This window comes from Oreochromis aureus, linkage group 3, assembly GCF_013358895.1.
Source record: "Oreochromis aureus strain Israel breed Guangdong linkage group 3, ZZ_aureus, whole genome shotgun sequence".
NCBI classification, from domain to species: Eukaryota; Metazoa; Chordata; class Actinopteri; order Cichliformes; family Cichlidae; genus Oreochromis; species Oreochromis aureus.
The window spans coordinates 104,366,646-104,383,371 of record NC_052944.1 but is presented as its reverse complement, the minus strand read 5'-3'; the positions used below and the strand labels follow the sequence as shown (position 1 = coordinate 104,383,371).

Here is a 16,726-nt window from a genome sequence, read left to right as displayed (position 1 = left end):
AACCGTCTGCCAGATGGAAGGAGGGAGAACAGTGCATGTGAGGGGTGGAAAGTGTCCTTTACTATGCTGCTCACTGGTTGGATGATGTGTCTGTCATAGAGTTGGGAGATGCACAGCTAAGATGCACACAGATGCAACTTCATCAGTCTGAGAAGAGAGACCATGTCCCGGTCACACAGCTTGTTAGGTTTATCTAAGCACAAAACTGATGCTGGAACAAAGAGACAATCTACTGCAGCGGCAAAGCCAGACGCAAGACCCCAGAGCTCTTTGTGTAGTCTCGTGCACCAGGGAGACGACCGAGACCACGCCTGTTCCTACCGCTTGAACCCCGTCACTCTCTGTCAGCTCCCCCGTAGCACTGCCTTTTATTGAGGTTACAAGAATATGCACAGTCCTATTAACATATGACATTTAAACAGGCATAGATGTGAACAAAGTGTACCTGTCTGTGTGTACATGCAGGTATGTGTGTGTGTGAACACGCCCACACTGCAGAGCCAAATCAGCTCTCTGTCATTTCACAGGATTTAAAAGAAGAAACCGATCACATGACTGTGGAAACAGATTTATTGAGAAAAGAATGAGGAAGTAAAATCCAACAAACAGCTGACAGTGTGAACCTGGGTTCATCTCTATGTGTGTGTGTGTGTGTTTGTTAACACTGGAAAATCCTCCACACACAAACACCCACAGAGCTCTGCCCCCTCCAGCCTGACAGCCAAACAAAGCAATAAAAGATTCAGTTTCCCAGCACACACCTGGCTTTCCTCCAGCTCAGGTCCATCAGGAAGAAGCTAACTGGTTGGGCCTGGTTGGCTCCTGCTGTCAGACAGGTGTAAAGACTCTAAGAATACTCTGCACACACACACACACACACACACACACACACACACACACACACACGATGAAATCTCTAAACACATTTGTGACTCCAGCAGATCCACCACAGTCCACATTCAGTCTGACTCAAAGAGTCTGGATCAAACACAGAGCTTCCAGCAGCTGCTGCTTTACTTCAAGCTGACAGACAGAAGCAGAACCAGGTCCAGGTCCACAATCAGGATCAGCTACTGGGAACCAGCATCAGTCCTGGGGCACAGACAGAGGAAACATTGTTAGACCAGGTCTGACTCCTTTGAACCAGGAGCTGTACAAACCTGTACTGCTTTAACAAACACTGGTGTGTAGCAGCAGGAGCAGGTTTATCTGCTGTGTTTGTAGCATCAGATTCAAATCATATATGGTGTGGGGGGGCTGAGGGGCCCCGGCTCTCATCTTGTGTCATTAGTTTGTAGATAAATAACCTGCTTTCCTGTATTTGTTTTTAGGCTGTCAAACAACAGTCTTTTTTTCTCCACAGTAGGAATGATCTTTAACTTTTTGGCTGCACAGAATCAGAAACATTTTCTATTAAAAGTAAAGAAGAAACTGAAGAACATCAGCTGAGACAGGAGTTCTCCTCACAGACGACTCATACTGAGCTTAGTTAATGATGATACAGGGCATCGCTCTGTCTCTGCTCATACTAGTGAGTGTAGCTCATCCAGCAGTCCTGTTTCTGTCTCTTAGTGCTGTCTGCTCTCTTTCACAGTTATCACAGTTTATAAAAGTGTCAGTGCACTTTTATAAAGTGTGAATGTGCCCACTGCTAATATGTAGAAGCAGTTGTATTAAAAACATAAACTGTTGCAATTAAAAGCCCAGAATGACTCATGCACATCACAATCCTGACACTGAGCCTGATGTAAACTGGTGTTTCCTTTCAGTCATACAGGAACTCACCATGCAGGCACACGTGTGGTTACACACAGAGATCCAGCCCTCAATGTTTCTGGCAGTTTCATCTTCTGGTTTAAAATAATCATCATTACGATAGAATCTAAGTTATATAAATAAAGCCACCCTGCAGCCTGAGTGTGTCTTTATAAACTATCTGCCTCCTCATCCTTTGTACCTGCACTCAGAGCTGTGGACTCACCTGGACTCCAGCTCATCTGGTAAAGTCTTCTCAAGCAAATCAGCTGCTGCTATCGCTTTAGCAGAAGCGACCTTTTTGGGGTAGAAGTCGTAGACTCTGTAGAGCAGCATGGCAGGATGATGACCACCAGAGGGCACCATGGCATGAACACCAATCAGCGGCATCACTGGAACATAAAAATTACAATTTAAACCATCAGTTTCCTGCATCCCTCCCTCGCTGTGTGGCTCCCTCACACAGCTTTTAAGTGTTTTACTGATAATCTGGAATTATAATTTATCTTATGTAAGCTTTATTTGCACAGGTAGTCCCACTGAGACACGATGTCTCATTTATAAAGAGACCTGCTTCAGACAAACATATTAAAATTACTACAATGAAAAAATAGTCTTATAACTAAAATGGTCGAATGTTTCCACGGATGAGTCATTTATACGTCTTTTAAAGTCTGTAAGTAAAATCAACTAAGAGACCTGCAAGTCTTGCATTATGCTCTTTGCAGTTCTGTATGAACTGAAGCATCCTGCACAAGGCCCATGAGGACCAGTCAACCAGAGAGTATAAAGTACAGTGGTGTGCTAGATCTTAGTGCTATGTGATAAACAGACTCCAACAGATGGAGAGAATGAGCAGAGACAATAATTATATCACTGAAATCCAGGAGAGCTAAAAAGTGGTAGCAACAAGAAGAAGCCGAACTACACTACAAGACCTGAGGATGAACACAGACCTTTACATTAACCTCCACACCACCGCCTTGTCTGGGACAGCAGAGTGATGAATGTTAAATCCACCAACTGCCACGTCTTTATCTTAATCAATATAAAATTAGATAAATAACTTTCAGATATGACAGTTATGTCAGCACTACTTGAACAGGCCAACACTCTAAGTATATCAATCTTAGGCATTTTCCCATGTGGCAGAGCCAACCAGCAGGCTCTGGTTTACTGTAACACAAAGATCAAACCATAACAGTGTGCAGGTGTTCAGTCAGGAGCTGATTAATCAGTGAGGATCTGAGCTTTCATATGATGATCTGATGATGCCATAGAAACACTGAGTCACCTGACTTGAAGAACTTCTCCTTCTGAGGTCTCCACAAGCTCAGAGCTGCAGCATCTTTGCTCCAGCCCCCTGGCTGCTTCACATTGGACTTGTGAGCCAAAGATGTATATCCATCTGTAACACAGAGAGCAAGGGTCAAAGGTCAAAGAGTGACAACTCAGGCTGAACCGATACATGCTACAGCTCTAATGTTTTATGCTGCTCACACTTTGGCTTTGGTAAAGTAATACTGGCGCTCACCACGGCTACTCCTCAGCTTTCTGGTAGACGCACCTATATATAACTGACCTTTAGCCTGATTCATGTGGAAATTCCTCACATATCCAATTTAAAAACAAAGGTCCTCTTACAGGGCCCTGTGGTGCCCCACTGTTACTACAATCTCACAGGACATCACAGAGAGAGGAGAGATTCTGAACTCTGACCCTTAATAATTCTAATTTTCATGCTCTGGTTCTGATTTAAATCATCCTGCTGATGAACATCCAAAGTATTCGTGTCCTTTAAAGTGCTGTGAGGAAACATGTATGTAACATGTACATGAAACTGTATAGAAGGCCTAGATTCCACACTGGTTTCAAACTCATGTGTTCTGGCATGAACTGGCTTCAGTTTGGTGTGAGTGCTGCTCTGACCTCTGCTGCACATCCTTGTGTAGATGACTCCAGCCAGGAAAAAGAGCAGACCCAGGATCAGCCCAAAGGCTCCAATGATCATCAATTTCTTGGATTCAGACATGGACGGGACTGAGGACACACAGGTGAGAGTCACACAGGTGGACAGACACACAGGCAGGTGTACAGGTGTGTGTATACAGACAAGTATTTACCCCAGTCAGTAACGAGAGGTAGGTCCAGGCTGGCGTGCTCCACCATACAGGAGATCTTCTCTCCAGACCTTCAACACAAACCAACATCACTGACTCTCACACAGAACTACAAGTACATAACTACAGAACTACAATTCAGACTTGTTTCCTTTTTGTTTTCCAGCCTAATTCTATTTCCTGCTGTAGCACTCCGAAGTAACGAAAGGAAGGTTTAGTTGGCATGGCTGCATAATTATTTTGAACTTGGAGACTCAATATTTTTTATGGAATCATAAGATTTGTTCATTTCATCATTTTAGATCTTGTAGAAATGTGTTCCAAGCACTCGACTATCTCCGTCATCCAGGTGTAAAGGCTTAGTCTTTAGCACTGGTCCTTTAGAACAGGAGGTTCATGATGTTTTAGCTCAAGTCCATCACAGTCCCAGTTTGAGGAATTCTCTGAAACTGATTACATGACACATCAACACATGCAACAGTATGTAGGGAAATGTTCATATTCACGAAGTGAAAACAAAGAAATTGTCACCAAATGTTTATAGCTTTGTTAAAAACAATCTTGGGGACTTCCTATTTTTTGCTCTGCTGAATTCAGACAGTTCCTGCTGAAACACTCGGCTCGGAAGAAATGGGAACCTTGGGGGGATTTAGTTGTAGCAGGAATGAGGAAGGAGAAGAGGGAACAGGTTTCACAGGCTGAGGATCAGACCAGAGCTGTTTTATTGAAAACATGAATATGTACTGTAGGTGTTCTGTGCTGATGCTGGAACTATCCTGAAGAAAGTGGACATGAGACTGAAGAAGCTCCACAGCATCAGGGAAAAAATAAGCAGGTGACAGAAAACATTAAAAAATAACAAGAATAAATAAGAATCAGCAAGTCCTGTTTGCAGGCCCAAACTAGACTCACTTGGGTGTGTACTCCAAATAGGAATGGATCTGGTAGAACCAATCAGCATCTGGAAGCTCTTCAGTTGTTGTTGTGTTGGAGGTTACTCTCTGTCCGTTTCTCAACCAGGTCACTTTGATATATTTGGGGTAGAAGTTGTAGATGCTGCAAGCCAATATGGCAGGATGATGATCAACAGGGGGCTTCGTCCAGTGAAGTCTGACAAATGGTTTCACTGGAACATGAAAATGAAAATTACTTTGATGAATTTCGCAACAAACTAAAGCAGGACGACACAAACCACAGACACTCCAGTGTGACGTCAAATAGGCCAAAGCTTTAAAGTGGAGCAGAACTCCAGAGATCATGTAGCTTTAATGAATGTGTCACATTAAACTTTCAGCAGTGTTACTGTAAACTGTGCAGAGACTCCAGTCAGGAGTTGTGTTGATGACGACATCAGTGTGATGATGTTTATATGATGATCCGATGATGTCACAGAAACACTGACTCACCGTATTTTGTCAGAACACTTCGGTACCAGAGGTCAATGTTTGGTGTGCAGTATATCTCCTTCTGAGCTCTCATTGCAGCGAGTTGTCCAGGATCATTGTTCCATTGGTCTGCCTCCTTCACACCGTACTCAGTGTATCCAACAAACATCCCCAGACTGCTGCTAAACCTGACATACTCTATCCTGTTGTAATAGTAAGATCTGATGTACTCTATGTCCCGCAGCTCAGTGGAGTTAAACAGGCAGCGGGATGAAGTGTAATACTCGTATCCATCTGAAACACAAAGAGCAGAGAATCACTCAGGCTCCAACACGCACATCTCTACTTTCAGGAGTCACACACAGCTACTGTTGGAGCACCACAACATCATCACTGTCACATCACTTCAAGTACAATATGTCACTTTTAGTTATATAGTGCCATTTCACAACAGCAGTCTGCTAAGGTGCTTTACATTGTAAAAACTCAATGTTAAACAATGTTAAATGTTAGACAGCAAACTCCAACATGACCCCCCATGGGGACTGCTAATGATTAGGTACAGCTGTGCTGTATAAACACATGATATAATATAGTATTGCAGTGGTTTGCACATTTGTACAGGATGTGTAAGGAAGAACATCCAGTGTAAAAGTTTGCAAATCAGTGTATCAAAATATTACACACATACACATTTCATAAAGGACGTCATCCACTAAAACAAAATAATAATTATAAGTCATATATTGAAACAAATATTGTATCATAACAAATAATAGTGTTCGTACAGTTTACTGGACATTACTTTAAGGCGAACAGTTACTTTCAGTGACTGATCTGCTGATTGGTGTATTCATTATTATTATTAACCTCCTAAGACCCGAACTCTTCCATGACATGTATTTTTAATTTATCTTTGATATTTGGGCTGATTGGGGCCCAATGAATCTAAAAACAAAGAATTACCAGATTTTTTTTATGAACAATCAGAGCCACATATGAGGAAGAAGTGAAAAACGTAAACAAAGTAGCCGGATGATGTTTGTGTTTGATCTCATTTGACTCTGTCAGCTGTTATAAATAAGTGAACTAAACAATCACTGAAGAAAAGGAACAAGCTCTGAGAGGAAGAGGAGGATCATCACAGGTTAAAGACAAAAAGCTAATCCCAGCTCATATGTCACGTTCATTTAATCAATAAAAACATCTCTGATGGATTCAGACTCTTTGAACATACATGTGAGTGTATTGATTGAATGTTGATGAGTGTATGTATAATACCTGCTCTGCAGAGGATGATGAAGAAGAGGCTGAAGCAGAGAAAAGATGAATCCATGTTGAGCTCTCCTGACAAACTCTGAGTTTGACTGAGCACAGCGCTAAAAACCAGAGGGCACGTCACATGATCTGCAGCATCGCCTGCTGCCAGGAAGAAATCTGTGACAGGAAACCAGGAAATGAGCTTTAATTTATTCAGCTGGAAATGCTCGAACAGACTTCCTCTGAAATACCAAAAAAGACCAAAATCTGATCGTTTATTTAACTTTTCAATAATGGAATAACTGACTTCAAACATATTATGAAGTCTAGATAAAAAATAAAAATGTGTAGAACTTTTTTCTTTCCTTTTTGTGTGCGTCAGTCAGAACGTCCCGCAGCTCACAGTTTACACCCTCAGCACATTCTTTCACTTCTCATCTTAGTCATGTGTTCATGGTGCACATATTAATAAAGTTGTGGAGACAATACTCGGCATCACAACTTGCTCCAAAGAAGTGGAGAGAGGGTAAACATTTTTAGGGCATGTAGTTTCAAATGAAACTTTTTAACAGATCAATAAATATCAACACACACAGTGTTTATGCAGTTTCAGTTCGTCCTGTTGGCTAAAGGTGCTTTAATTTCCAAGGAGAGAAAAAATTATAATGTGACAAAGATGTCAGAAAGACAGAACGGAGGAGGAAGAGCAGAGAAGATGACAGCTCAGCAAGCGGTTTCTTTTAGAAGGAAGTTACACAAGACTTTGATGGATTTAAAAAAAGAACAATATTAACAGTGTCATGGCCTGAACGTGACTGAAAGAAGCCAGTGGTTTGGAGTCTGGAGGCTTCATTCTGAGCTCTAAGTGAAATCAACAACAGGACTGTTCAGACTGACCGAATCAGGGAGTCTTTGCAGCCTGACTGGTGGTTGTGGAAGCTGAGAACATCTTACACTAAAGCCTGTGCAATGTTATCAATCAGAATCAGAATCAGAATCGTGTTTATTGGCCAAGTATATGTGCAGACAAATACAAGGAATTTGGTTCCGGTAGATGGTGGCTCTCAAGCACAGCAATGTAAAACACACACACACACACACACACACACGTCTATATATACATTACACATGCATACACATACATACACAAAGCTGTGTAAACCAACTATAAATAACTAAACTTATGTACATAAAATACAGAAATGAAATGAGGTGGAATGAATACTACAGAATGTACATAAGGTGCAGTTGCAGTCTGGCAGTGGGAGCAGTGTGACAGGTCAACTGTTTAGGAGGGAGATGGCGAGGGGAAAGAAACTGTTCCTGTGTCGGGTGGTCCTGGTCTGCAGGCTTCTGTACCGTCTGCCAGAGGGCAGCAGGTCAAAAAGTCTGTGTCCAGGGTGTGAGGGGTCTGTGATGATCAATATATTAAAATAAATGTTTGAGTTATTAACATCCACACTGGTAGCTACTCAGCTTTTAGTCTGTAAGCTAACATCGCCGACTTTGTTCCTTTTTTGTTGTTGATCTTAATTTGCTTTTGTTCTGCATTTTTTCTAAAATACATCTCGGCATCAATGCTAACGCTGAGTACATCACAACATGCTAAGAAGAGACAAAGAGGGAATTTATAATACAAAATTAAAGAAAAATCCCCACAGTTTATTGTCACGCTGTTTATTATTCAAAGTAGGATTTAAAAAAAAATAAAATAAATAAATTTAAAAAAAATTTAAAAAAAATTAAAAAAAAAAAGAAAAAAACAAAGTAGGATTTAATGTTAACTTGTGTTGAATTCATCCTTTCTGAGGTGGTTCTGAGGAAGTTTGCCTCAGAACCACCTCACCATGTGAATTTGGTTCTACTCAGTTAGTGACCTGTTTGAGTCTTTTCTTAAAATGTAATCAGGTTTAATTTCTTCAGGTTCCCGGACAAGAACTTTGAAACAATTAATGGAAATAGAAGTCTGATAAGGCCTGAGGTTTTTTTTAGCCTTTCTTTAAACCAGATTTTTATTTGGGTTTTTTTTTTCAATTTTTCTGCTTTATAAAAAGAATGAATTTAATGTCAAAAAGAAACATTCAGTTATTTTAATTCAAAAAGTCAAGAGCTTCATCTTCATTCTGCACACAAGAAAAATCAGCTCACCAAATACAGCATGAAACCGTTCCACAACAGAAACATTCAGAAACACACTGAAATCAAAGTTTCCTCAGTAAATCTTTAATGATGTAAAACTCTCTGTTTCACATCAATAATCAGTCCCAGTGAGGACGAGGAGGGTCTGAGATCATTCGGACCAGCTGCCACAGTTTTCCTCCAGATGTTTCATCATATAAAAATCAGTTCATCAGAGGATGGTGTCTACCTCAAAATCTATTCAAACATTAGCATCAACCATTCAGCATCACTTTCTTCCTCGGATGAAGAGGTAGATTCCTGCTGCCACGCCGAGGACACCGACAGTCAGACCCACTCCACAAAATATTGCAGGTCCCAGAATGGGTTCAACGTTGTCCACCTCTGTATAGACAGAGAGAGACAACAACCTTCACATCTGTAAACAGTCAGTCAGTCTCTGTGCTGGGACCAACACTTTCTGCTTGTTTTTTAATTTCAGATCATATTACTACAGATCATTGAACACACTTCCATTGCTTTGCACACATAAGCCTTTGCCTTAGAATATAACTCACCTTGTGATTACTGTTGTTGGTACATTTTAAAATAAACTGAACTTGACATACTCACCATAGATTTTGGTAAGTGGTGCGGTCAAGGACACATGTTCCACTATGCAGACGTACACATCTCCTCCCTTGGGAACAAAGTCCAGTTTGGACGTCTGGCTGAAGGTACCATCCTTGTTGGATAAGGGAACAGTGATGCTGGTTCCTTCAACCACTTTCTTGGTGTTCTTGTTCCAGGTGACGTTAACAGGAGCAGGATAGAAACCAGTCACATGACAGATCAGAGTGTTCTGGACTCCAATCTCCACATTTACTATAGTGTAGATTTCCACACTGTCAGGAGCATCTGTGCACAAACACATACAGTTTACTCACAACACCACGCGACAGGCTGCACTCAATAAAATGAGAAAACAAAAAACTGAAAGAAACCGAAGCTTGTGCTGCTGAACTCCAGTTTCTAGAGAAAATGGAAAAAACACAAATGTGCAAGAACAGATTTCTTTTGTTGTTTTCATGTCATGTGATAAAGAGGAAATACATACTGTAGGTTCCCTATTTCATTTCATAGGAAGCATAATATTTCCATAGGATAAGATAATATAATATAAACGAAGATAAGATAGGACAAGAGAAGAAGAACTTTACCGAGGCAGAGAGAAATTCTTTTGTCATAAACAGAGCTGCTAGTAAGTAGATCATCTTTGTGCTTAATCAAAGATAAATCAAAGACATAAGTCTGATCAACATCTTAGCACAATGATGTAGTGTATTTCTCATCATCATCATCGCTGTGTTGGATTATGATTCTGAGAAGGATTTGGACGTCCATCATTTACAGGTGGACTGCAGATTCTTAAGCCTTTTAAGGTTCTCCCTGTGAATTGTAACTTTAAGATCTATCAAGGAATCGTAGCTTCCTTATTATTTTCAATAACACAGAGCACTGAGGTGGAACATACCTACACTACTGGAAGTGCCTATCTCACCACCAACCTCTCTCCCCCAAAGCTAAGAACAGCATCAGCATTAGTTCAGAGTGGGTTAATTAAGTAATTCGAATCAATTTGATTATTATTTTTTTAATGTGCAGTTAAAGTCTAAACTGTGAACATTCCCTTTCTAACTGTTTGTGAAACAATAAAGGTGTAAATCTGAGTATAAATGTATTTAAGTCCAAATAGATCTAACTGGTTGCTCTAGCAAGTAATATCTTCCCCTGAAGCCTGTGGTCTGGGCTTCTAAAACCATCCCTGGTTAACAAGTCCCACGATCTAGACGGGGCTGTCATAACATAAGTGATTGATAGGAACTGACTTGCAAGGCCACTCAGGTTTGTTCATATCTTTCTCTAAAAAACAACAAAAAACATTAATAGTTTGCAGGAACTGATTACTGAAGTTAACTCAGAAACATGAATTTAGAAAATATTTTCTGTTTCTTCACAATACTTGGAGATTTCTCAACAATCATTTCACACACGTTGCTGTTTTTTTAAGATAACACTAAATCTCCCAGCATTTGCTAACTCACCAAATTTGTGACGGAAACATTTCTGCCTGGATTATCTTTGTGTGTTTTTGTTCTAGTTTATATCTCTAAATCTGGTGAATATTGACACTTTGTGAGCTTGGATTAACCTCAGGATAACACCAATATTCTGCTGTTTGCATCATATGTTATTTAAAACTAGAGTGAGCCAACTACATACTGCACACCTGAGTGTCAGGATAATGACAGCAAAGCTGATCTAACCTGTCAGCCTGTGACAACTGGATCTCCGCGATTTATCTGCCATAAAGCTCTTGTTTTTTTTATCTCTTTAACAGAGTGAAATATTTACAGTATTTACTCCCAAGCTGGAAATGTACTTCTGTTCTTTACATGTGGACTGTGTGGTTGATGATTTATGTTTACCGAGTTCTTTGGGGAAGTCCTTCATAGCTGAACGAGCCATCTTCAGGTTTTGTCTGCAGATCTGTTGATTAGTCACAGCTTCTTCATACATTCCTTCCTGCCAGTGTGGGTGATCTGCAAAGGCTGGCAGAGAATCAACACCTGTGTGTTTGTTGAAGTCTGCGTACCAGACCACCTCATCATCCAGGATCAGCACATCCTCTCCATCAGTGTCTGAACAGCCACTGATGGAGTTTGTCTCGTGGAGACCTGAGGAGAAGAGAGAGCTTATTCAGTGTCTGTTATTCAGTCCTGACTGTCAGCAAATGTGAGTCACACAGGAACCATCAGCCTGATGTTTCAATCCTCAAATATAGAGTTCATTAAAATCTCTTTTTTTTTTTAACTATTAGTCAAACAACACGTATGTTGTTAAAAATGTGTGTTTTACATTTGTGTTTTTCTGATTTTTTTTTTTTTGTCAGACTGGGGAAGAGTGTTTGTGTTGTGGAAAAGCTCATATTTAGACAAACAGTATCCCAGTAATCAGCTGGTGAAGTTTAACGATCACGTGATAAATGTGTGAGCTTACTCCTCTCTTCTGTTTCGGACTTCTGACAGAGTTCATTTGCTTACTAGTATTTTTAATAAGTTCATTAAAACAGAGTTAATGAGTGATTTAGAGACTCACCATCAGCAGAGACACAGAGGACCGAAGAGAGGACGAGGAGCAGCACCCACACCTTCATCTTTATCGTCATCAGCAGGAGCTCTGTGACTCTCTCTGAATGTCTGCGAGCTCGTACACAAACATCAGCCAATCACAGAACAGGGACTACATGATGTCATCAGTGTCAAGGCAGACAGAGGCACCAGGCCCACAAACACACACACATAGAAAACAGAAATTAATAATGACATTATAATAAAACTCATTTTGATCAGAGCCCGATGAAGATCACATGGATGGAAAAGAAAGATTAAAAAAAAAAAAAAACGGAGCAGGTGGTCAGGTGACTCAGATGGTCAGGTGATCTGCGAATGTAGGTGCACTGAGGACACCTGGTGGACAGATGAAGAACTGCAGATGTGATCTGCTCAAACCTTTAGTCCAGGAGGAGTCGGGGTTCCTCCTGTGAAGGGTGGAGCAGCTGTGATGGCTTTAGCCTTCTACTGTGAGCTTAGATGGACCATCATCAGTCTCTGAGAGGCTGAATCAGCTCCAGTCCTGCTCTGTCTCTAAACTACAAACTACTGAACCCTGAGATAACTTTAAAAATCCGAGGGACTTTTGGGAAAAGCTGAAATTGAATTCATGTTGATTTTTCATCCAAATCTTCATTAAGGTTCAAGACTGAAATCTAAGTGTTAAATCAATGTTAAAATACTGATGAAGCCTGACAGTTGTTTTCTAATAACTGACAACCTGTTTATGGCACGTGTATTTATTTTTTTGGCCATGTTTAAATTGCGTAGTTCATAATATAAATGTATGACGCAATATTATTTTGGTGATTTTACACACAATTGTGTTTAATATATATGTAATAACATTATGGTTACGTGCCTCACTTTGTAATTTTATGTCCAACATTTAAATTATTTTTACAGTGACCTTGGTTGCTGTTTACAGAGACAGTGTTTATGGTATGGTGGTTTTTGTGCCATGTGCATTGAGTAGTCAAAGTAAAAGTTGATTGCACATTGTTCTGTTGGTATTTATTATGGAAAAGCATGTTTGAGATAAACTGTAGTCTGAAGTACAGCCACAGCCCAAAGAGATACACAACAAAAAGCAAAAACCAGAAGGTTACATACGTACAGTTGACCAGGCAACATCAAAGATATTGAAAAGTCATAGATTTATGAAATTAAAGCTATTATCAGTTGGACTGTTTTATATCACCCATCTGAAAGTGGTACATCCCATGAGAAAAGTCTCTGGTTTATGGCAGGCTGCCAAAATGGCAAAAACTTCCTTTTTAAAACTTCTTCTATTAGTTGCATCATTGCAACTAATAGTCACAATCCTCGAGTTCTGTTTAAAATCTTTATCTCAGTTTTTAATCCTTGCTCTGATGTTTCAAGGGAGGCCTGATTCGACGCTGATTGTGTGACGGTGCTCATCTTCCCCACACGCGTGTGTTTAATAAAATCATTGTTTTGACGCACTGGGACTTTGCAGTCGTTTGTCTCTCACCTCAAACACGAATCAGGACAAAGGCTTCCTCCCAGGTTTTGTTTTCCCTGATCAGAATCAGTTTATCTGCCATAGAAAATCAAGGAAACCATTAAAAAAATTTAAGTGATTCTTCAGACGAATCAGTTGCTCTACAGAGAAATCTCTGTTCCAACCATCAGCTAAACATCTCCACCTCTGACAGAAGTTCAACATACATGCAGAAATAAGTGGCTGAAGAAACATACTGACCTAAATCCTCTCAGTGACTCCAGCGGTTCATCTATTGGACAAACAGCTGAGATAAATCTGTGTAAACTCACCATCATAGCAGAAGAAAGGCTTTCTTTGGTCACATCCAGCAGAGCTCCATCTTCCTGATCTCTCTAACAGAGTCGTAGCACATGTCCTGTTGCTTAGTCCATCATTAAATGAGTCCATGTCCCAGTATCTGAAAGAGAAGTTACTCCCATCTGACCACCTCCAGCTGTCTCTGAACAGGCCGATACACGAGGCTTTAGAGTTCAGCAGCTTCTTAAACTCTTCACTGTATATCTGATCGAGTCCACTGGCCAGGTCGGTGTGATGCTGTCTGCAGTAGCTCTGAGCCTGAGTCCAGGTCACAGACGTCTCATTCAAATGAAAGGTTTTGTTTTTTTATTGTTTCTGTTGAGTCAGAAACACAAAAATATCTTTAACTAATTTGTCTCATTCTTCAAACTGTTTCTTTCAGGGACATGTAACACAGATTATAAAATAGATTATAACATTATTAAATATTATTTTATCATATTACTGTCCACATATTCTCACCGTCATAGCAGATGAACTGATGAGTGTTAGTAACATCATCCCACTTGTCTACTGTCCTCACACAGTTCTCAGGATATGGTTGATCATTAGGCTCTCCAGCTCCCCAACAGGTCTTATTTTCAGTGTATTCCTCCCCCGGCAGAGACCAGTGCCACCTCCTGTTGGCTCCTCCTGTGATGTTGTACAGTCCAATCCAGGCTTCTGTTTGATTCTGTGCAGAGTCTTGAAGTCTTGTCATGTCTGTCAGGTCAAACACTTTGGCCAGGTCTGTGTAGTTCTCTCTGCAGTATGCCCGTGCTTCATCCCAGCTCATCTCTTCTTTAATAAAGTGGTACTCATACAGGTGACATGTGATGAAGACACACTGACCTAAAACAGAAGAAATATTGTTGAATATCTGCTGATACAAGCAGGAAACTCATGTTCCCATCAAACTGTCCAGTTTACAGGTAAATCCTTGATTTTCTCAGTAAGAGTTCATTTGTTTAATGAGTCCTGATCAAACTAAAGGATTTTAGGTGGAAACAATCAGGAGCCCTGGTAAAATGATCACTCACCCATCAGAAGAAGCAGAAACAGACTCCACTGCATCGTCGCTCTGTCACATGAAAATGACTTTTCTTTCATTTGGAGGAAACAATGAATCCAGCAGCTCTTCACTGTTTGATGGACACCACACTGCCAGCGAGGCCGGCAACTTTAACAGAACCCAAGCGCAGACACCCAGAGCAGATGCAAGGGAGTGTTTTAACATAATTTATTGCTGAATGAACAATATATGTGACAAAGGTGAATACACCGGGATTTTGCAAACTGTGGTGTGGAAACATGGCCGTGAAACAATCAGAGTGGCAAAAGCGTAACCCAACTGGATCTTGGGCAGGTAACTAATGGTCATACTGGGGAGAGAGGAGAGCAGAGTTAGAGCTGTGTTCAAGTGGATTGCCAGAGAGGGTGAGTATAACAGTCTTTCCAGCTTACTTGCAGGAGGTGGAGGTTCAGTATTGAGGAGGAGGTGATGTAATTCTTTAGGGTTTGAAAAAGGTAAAACGGCTGACCTGGGGTCCGTTGGATCCAAAGTGGTGAGCGAGCAGGAGGGCAGGCAGGTGAGGTTTGGAGATATTTTCCAGTGAGTGGATACGAACTGAGATCCAAGTGGTGGAGTGGCAGTTGGCACTGGAACAAAGTCCCGAAGCACAAGAAACAAGGTAAGTCAATCTACTTGAGAGCAGAAATATGAACGTGAGAGCCAGTTGACAACATCAGGTAGCTGACGAACTGGCAGGGAGGAGATGACAGAGCAGAGCTTAAATCCCCTTTGGCCTGATTGCCCCAGTTAGCTCCAGATGCGTGAAGCTGAGGTAGTCCTGTCCACGGGTAGATCCAAGGATGCTCAGGCACTGATGGAAATTTCCAGCTGTTCACTCAGACCATGACACGCACGTCAGCACTTTATATTAAACATAGATATCTAGCTTATCACACACTGCTATAATAAATATATGATTACTATTAATAAATGATCATCTATTTAAAATTGTCCATGAAGAAAAAGCAATGTTTCAAATGTGGTCCACACAGCACCTCTGTACACAGACATGAAATGAGCCTGCAGGTTTCAAACTTACATCTGGTTCTTCTCTGCTGTTCATGCAGACAGCTCTGCAGTAAATAACCATCAGTACTAACACACACTCTGTACTCAGTATTTGAATTTTAAGATACAGACTTCCCCACTGACACAAAGACACAGTGTAGATATGAGTTATGAAAGGACTTGTTTACATTAAGCTCTGGAAAAAGGACAGAAACTTCAAACAGTGGACTGTCCAACAAGCAGAACGAGGAAGTTACCTTCTAATATCTAAATATGACTTCCTTATTTGTTTGTTGGTGTGAGAGCAGGGGAGGGCTGTGACAGCAGAGGTGCACATGGACAGGTCACCACTCTGTGACACAAACATGAATATGAGTCTGTTGATTTTTGAGGATATAAACATAACGCTGCCTGTACTGATAACTATCACTGGATCACTCTGATGCTGACGTAATCCTTTTTTTCCCCTTTTAAAAGTTTTTATTCATCATCAGAAAAAGCATAAAAACATAACAAAGCAGACAAACAAGAGAACCCCCCCCCCCAAAGGAAATCACATAAAAGTCACATTAAAGTCATTACATACCTTTGCAAAAACACATATGGGGAAAAAAGAAAAGAAGAAAGAAACAGAAAGAAGAAAAAGAAGGAAACAAAAAAGAAACAAAACAAGGAGAAAAAAAAGAAAAATATATTTTCATCCATTTACCCACAGATTTAGAAAAAAAAACTACAAGAGTGAACTGTTGTCCTTTACGTTCACTTCCTATTTACCCGACATCTTAAAAGCAACAACCTCCCCCTCAACAGTTGGGACAAATCATTTGGCAAATAAAAAAGCAAAGGGGACCAAACATGGAGAAACAGATCCTCATTTACCATAAAGTTACATGAGAATACATTTCCTAGCTGACAGCAATAGTTTAATACATAGTTTGTGCTGCAAGTAATTTAATGTTAATTCTTTTGAGGGTAGGCCAAGAAGAAAATATCCGGGATCCCTTTGCCAAACATTGAGGTGTGATCTTATG

At 40.5% G+C, this 16,726-nt stretch overlaps 2 protein-coding genes and 1 long non-coding RNA gene across 3 annotated transcripts; all 3 read right to left on the bottom strand.

Moving 5' to 3' along the window:
- Window positions 1-552: 552 nt before the first annotated feature.
- LOC120438627 (H-2 class II histocompatibility antigen, E-S beta chain-like) lies at window positions 553-6,699 on the bottom strand. The gene is made up of 8 exons (XM_039609051.1): window positions 6,542-6,699; window positions 5,282-5,554; window positions 4,788-5,001; window positions 3,879-3,946; window positions 3,685-3,795; window positions 3,050-3,163; window positions 1,982-2,147; window positions 553-1,092 (listed from the first exon to the last, which is right to left on the bottom strand). Exons 1-8 carry the CDS (start codon window positions 6,594-6,596, stop codon window positions 1,071-1,073), a joined length of 1,023 nt encoding a protein of 340 aa, XP_039464985.1. The 5' UTR covers window positions 6,597-6,699; the 3' UTR covers window positions 553-1,070.
- A 1,482-nt stretch (window positions 6,700-8,181) lies between these two features.
- On the bottom strand, window positions 8,182-11,942 carry LOC116316843 (RLA class II histocompatibility antigen, DP alpha-1 chain-like). The gene is made up of 4 exons (XM_031735490.2): window positions 11,798-11,942; window positions 11,128-11,376; window positions 9,272-9,556; window positions 8,182-9,043 (listed from the first exon to the last, which is right to left on the bottom strand). Exons 1-4 carry the CDS (start codon window positions 11,865-11,867, stop codon window positions 8,928-8,930), a joined length of 720 nt encoding a protein of 239 aa, XP_031591350.2. The 5' UTR covers window positions 11,868-11,942; the 3' UTR covers window positions 8,182-8,927.
- Window positions 11,943-14,162: 2,220 nt separating this feature from the next.
- Window positions 14,163-15,741, bottom strand: LOC120438705. Its single transcript, XR_005612063.1, has 3 exons — window positions 15,727-15,741; window positions 14,656-14,757; window positions 14,163-14,467 (listed from the first exon to the last, which is right to left on the bottom strand). It is a non-coding gene; the product is annotated as an uncharacterized LOC120438705 (long non-coding RNA).
- Window positions 15,742-16,726: the final 985 nt, after the last annotated feature.

What these genes read in the sequence shown, in the direction of transcription:
- LOC116316843 (XM_031735490.2), bottom strand. Translation starts at nt 11,867, where the DNA reads ATGACGATAAAGATGAAGGTGTGGGTGCTGCTCCTCGTCCTCTCTTCG. An exon ending in CCTCTGTGTCTCTGCTGATG is followed by an intron (nt 11,377 to 11,797) that starts GTGAGTCTCTAA and finishes TCTTCTCCTCAG; the next exon opens with GTCTCCACGAGACAAACTCC. An exon ending in GGACTTCCCCAAAGAACTCG is followed by an intron (nt 9,557 to 11,127) that starts GTAAACATAAAT and finishes GTTTGTGCACAG; the next exon opens with ATGCTCCTGACAGTGTGGAA.
- LOC120438627 (XM_039609051.1), bottom strand. Translation starts at nt 6,596, where the DNA reads ATGGATTCATCTTTTCTCTGCTTCAGCCTCTTCTTCATCATCCTCTGC. An exon ending in AAGTGTTCTGACAAAATACG is followed by an intron (nt 5,002 to 5,281) that starts GTGAGTCAGTGT and finishes TTCATGTTCCAG; the next exon opens with TGAAACCATTTGTCAGACTT. An exon ending in TATTTGGAGTACACACCCAA is followed by an intron (nt 3,947 to 4,787) that starts GTGAGTCTAGTT and finishes TTTGTGTTGAAG; the next exon opens with GTCTGGAGAGAAGATCTCCT.